General features: G+C 47.4%; 1 protein-coding gene across 1 annotated transcript in view; it reads right to left on the minus strand.

Moving 5' to 3' along the window:
- Positions 1-1,268: 1,268 nt before the first annotated feature.
- Positions 1,269-4,580, minus strand: part of nedd1 (NEDD1 gamma-tubulin ring complex targeting factor) — a 12,852-nt gene continuing 9,540 nt past the window's right edge. The window contains 8 exon segments of the mRNA XM_078256333.1: positions 1,269-1,661; positions 2,437-2,503; positions 2,597-2,738; positions 3,095-3,278; positions 3,635-3,732; positions 3,735-3,791; positions 4,279-4,368; positions 4,445-4,477. Of these exon segments, the coding sequence (XP_078112459.1) occupies positions 1,557-1,661; positions 2,437-2,503; positions 2,597-2,738; positions 3,095-3,278; positions 3,635-3,732; positions 3,735-3,791; positions 4,279-4,368; positions 4,445-4,477 (776 nt within the window). The 3' untranslated portion in view covers positions 1,269-1,556.

Consider the following 4,580-nt stretch of genomic DNA (forward strand, 5'->3'; position numbering starts at 1 on the left):
TCAGCTTCATAACTGCATTTAGAGGTTGTATCAGAACAGGTTTACATGGTTTCATATTGTTGTTGTTCTGCTCATTGCTGCAGCTCCTCTTTTCACCCTGTGTTCAGGTCTCTGTTTTAGCTACAGAGTGAGACCTCTCACTGCTGGAACATCTTTGTTGGCAGTCGCACATGCTCAGTAGCTAGGTAAGGACTACATGCTCAGTAGCTAGGTAAGGACTACACGCTCAGTAGCTAGGTAAGGACTACATGCTCAGTAGCTAGGTAAGGACTACATGTCAGCTAGCTAGGTAAGGACTACACGCTCAGTAGCTAGGTAAGGACTACACGCTCAGTAGCTAGGTAAGGACTACACGCTCAGTAGCTAGGTAAGGACTACATGCTCAGTAGCTAGGTAAGGACTACATGAGCTAGCTAGGTAAGGACTACATGCTCAGTAGCTAGGTAAGGACTACATGAGCTAGCTAGGTAAGGACTACATGCTCAGTAGCTAGGTAAGGACTACATGCTCAGTAGCTAGGTAAGGACTACATGCTCAGCTAGCTAGGTAAGGACTACGTGCTCAGTAGCTAGGTAAGGACTACACGCTCAGTAGCTAGGTAAGGACTACGTGCTCAGTAGCTAGGTAAGGACTACATGCTCAGTAGCTAGGTAAGGACTACATGCCCAGCTAGCTAGGTAAGGACCACGTGCTCAGTAGCTAGGTAAGGACTACACGCTCAGTAGCTAGGTAAGGACTACATGCTCAGTAGCTAGGTAAGGACTACATGCTCAGTAGCTAGGTAAGGACTACATGCTCAGTAGCTAGGTAAGGACTACATGAGCTAGCTAGCTGTTTCTCCAACTTCAGTAGAACAAGGCAGGATTAGCTGGGAGACTTCTTCTAAACGAGGGAACACTTCCACCTTTGTGTGAATACCTGCAGAACAGGGACATGGAAGTAGTTCTTTTGGAGATTATGGTGAACTAGTGTGTGTTGTAGCAGTGGTTTGCCATTGAGAACGAGCTAGCATGCTAACGGTTAGCCCCCTAGCCCCCTCGTCTCAGCTAGTGACGTAGAAAGCCGTGCAGATGTTGACCAGCTGACCCGGAGACTGAAGACAGGACACATTCAGAAACCGTATCTCACTCAGAACAGCATGGAGGGTTATCAACGTCTGTATGAAGCACCAGAGACACTAAATAACTCCCCAAATCCCAAATATGGGCACTTTAAGAACACAGTTTAAAGGGGGATCATTATGGAAACATAAACAGGGTGAGAACCACTGATTTAAAGCGACTCCAAAAAAAAAGGAGATCTTGTTTTATTTTCAATATGAATCTTTTTTTATTCTTTACACAAAAACTTTCTTATTAATAAAAACATGATTTCAGGCACAACAGCCGCAGATAATGGGACAAAATGTCCGTCTGAAAGTGTGAACTAATGTGTTATAAAAAGACATTTTCTCACACTTAGCTGTCCGTTCTTTAACTAGGAAAACACACAAACAGACGCAGCAGAGCGTTGACGTTATTCTGACCGTAACGGTCTCTGAGGGTGGCGAGACAGCGTCAGTAGTTGGTCTTCAGACGCCTGTTCTCCTCCCGCAGCTTCTCCACCTCCTCCACCAGAGACTCGTTGACAGAGTACTTCTCGATCAGACCGTGGATCTCGTTCTGAAACACACACACGGGAGTCGTCACACACACACACACACGGGAGTCGTCACACACACACACACACACACACACACACACACACACACACACACACACACACACACACACACACACACACACACACACACAGACACACACACACACACACACAGACACACACACAGATACACACACACAGAGATACACAGATACACACACAGATACACAGATACACACACAGAGATACACAGATACACACACACACACACACACACACACACACACACACACACACACACACACACACACACACACACACACACACGTCGTCTCACACACACACACACACACACACACACACACACACACACGGGAGTCCACACACACACACACACACACAGATACACACACACAGAGATACACACACAGAGATACACACACACAGAGATACACACACGGGAGTCGTCACATACACACACACAGATACACACACACACACACACACACACACACACACAGAGTATGAGCTTAGTCCCGCCCACGGCCGCTGTGATTGGTTTAAAGAAATGCAAACAACCCAGAGAAGTTCTTTCTCCTATCCCAGAATGCATCTATGGTGTAGCTAGACCTTCCTCTCCAGCGCTGTGGAATCTGAACTGGCCCTTTAACGGTGTTTTATATCTCAAATGTTGTCACTTTTTCTGTGTTTCTCAAGTTCTTTGTTGCTGAGCGTAGTTTCTAAACAGGAGGAAGTGGACATGTTGAAAGCAGAGCAGAAAGAGAAGATGGGTACCAGCTGGATGTAAAACTGTCGGACCATCTCGACCTGCAGGTTGACGATGTCTCGGTGGCAGGCGTCCCTGAAGACGAGAGGGAGGAACAGCCACGTTAGCTTCAAACATTCAAGGTTTCTACTTCTGAAAAAGGGAGAGAAGTGGAAGGTGAGGCCGGACCTGAACTCCTCCAGAGTCTCATGGATCATGTTCTGGATGAAGTGGATCTGCAGCGAGGTGAGCGGGGCAGCACCGGCCTGGCCCACAACCTCAGCAATGTTCTGGGAGAGAGAGGAGGAGACGGCCGCAGACAGAGCTGGACCTGAAGGGAACACAAACACACACACACACACACACACACACACACACACACACACACTAATTAATTCACCCAGAATATAATTGTGTGTGTGTGTCTGTCTGTGTCTGTCTGTCTGTGTTGTGTGTGTCTGTGTGTGTGTGTGTGTGTGTGTCTGTCTGTGTGTGTGTATGTGTCTGTGTGTGTCCCTCTCTTTCTGTGTGTGTGTGTGTGTGTGTGTGCGCCTCTCTCTGTGTCTGTCTGTCTGTGTGTCTATGTGTCTGTGTGTGTGTGTGTGTGTCTGTGTGTTGTGTGTGTCTGTGCCTCTGTGTGTGTGTGTGTGTGTCCCTCTCTCTGTGTGTGTGTGTTGGTTGCTCTACCTGAGGTGGAGGGGGACGGAGCCGCCTGGAAAGGTGACTCATAGCTCAGCTGAGCTTGAATCCCATTGGCTCTCCTGAGGCTCAGCTCCGGGGTGAAGAAGGGCGGAGGCGGCTGAATGTGGTTGGTCGTCTGGGAGGCTGTGGGCGGAGTCTGAGCCTCCCCCTCCAGACTGGAGCTGCTGGCCTGTCGACCAATAGAGGGGGACGTCACTACACAATCCATAAATCAGTTTGAGTCTCTTTTTTTATGTAAAAACAGGTAAACTAGTGTGACGTCAGCGTGTTAAATATGAATATTGTTCTAGTCTCTTCTCTCCTCTGGGACAGGAAACTGAAGATCTTTGAGTTGGGGGATAGAACAAGACATTTGAGGACGTCATTTTGGGCTTTTTGAAACACTGATCCACATTTTCTGACATTTTAGAGACCAAAGAACGAATTAATTCACCCAGAATATAACTGTAAGTTGCAGACATCACGCTACGACTCTCAGGTCACACTATACATGTTATTATGCAGACTGAGGTCAGAGGTCAGCACCTTTCTGCAGTCGTTTGGTTTGGCAGCGGGGATTGGCTCCTCCTCTCTGATTGGGGGAGGAGTCTGGAAGACAGCTAGCGGGCTGTAGCAGCGCCCGCGGCCGTCAGCGGCGTTCCCAGAGGGGTCTTACGGTGCACGGTGGCGCCTGAATGAGAGTCTGAAACACACAACCATCTCCATCACAACATTCACAGAAGCCAAAAAATCTGTTGATATCGTATCGCTTCAAAGTAAAACCTTTTTTCCCGATGTGTTTGTCACTTTTTTTTGGGACTTTTTGGTCATTTGTTTTTCCAATTATTTGTGTCACAAATGTCCCATGTTTCTGTCGATGTTTCTGTCGATGTTTCTGCACTTTTTTGGACATTTTTTGTCACTTTTTTCCAACGTTTTTTAATTAAAAAAAACTCCAAACGCTATAAAATGATATATTATAACAAACGTGGTGAACTGATGATCTATTTTACGAAGAGTAATGGTTGTACGGAACCATCCACGTTATGTTTTTGGACAATTTGGTTGAAAGAAACCCAAATGTTCTGATACAGAAACGTTTTGAAAATGGGTCAGATGTGACCCGAGAACACCAGGAGGGCTAAGACCTCGAGAACCAGCAGAAACCAGAGGAGTAGGAGAAGTCTGACCGTCTCTGACGGGGGAGAAGACGTCCAGACTGGCCCGGCCAATCAACGGCTGACCCTCCCCTTCTCTGGACAGCATCTCCAAACTGGTAACTATGGAAACACAGCATCAAAGTCAGCCCAGAAGCAGCAGCAGCATTCAAAGCAGCAAAGTGAGGTCGTGTCGTACCGTGTGTTCTTCCAAACGGCGTGTCTGCGTTCGCTGCAGAGAGAGAGAGAAGAGGGGAAGGTAGATTAGAGGGTGACACGGGAATCAATTGTTGCTCCCATCCCGTCCCGAGCCCACGAAAATACTCATACGTCAT

Source organism: Sander vitreus, chromosome 8 (genome assembly GCF_031162955.1).
Source record: "Sander vitreus isolate 19-12246 chromosome 8, sanVit1, whole genome shotgun sequence".
Taxonomy (NCBI): domain Eukaryota; kingdom Metazoa; phylum Chordata; class Actinopteri; order Perciformes; family Percidae; genus Sander; species Sander vitreus.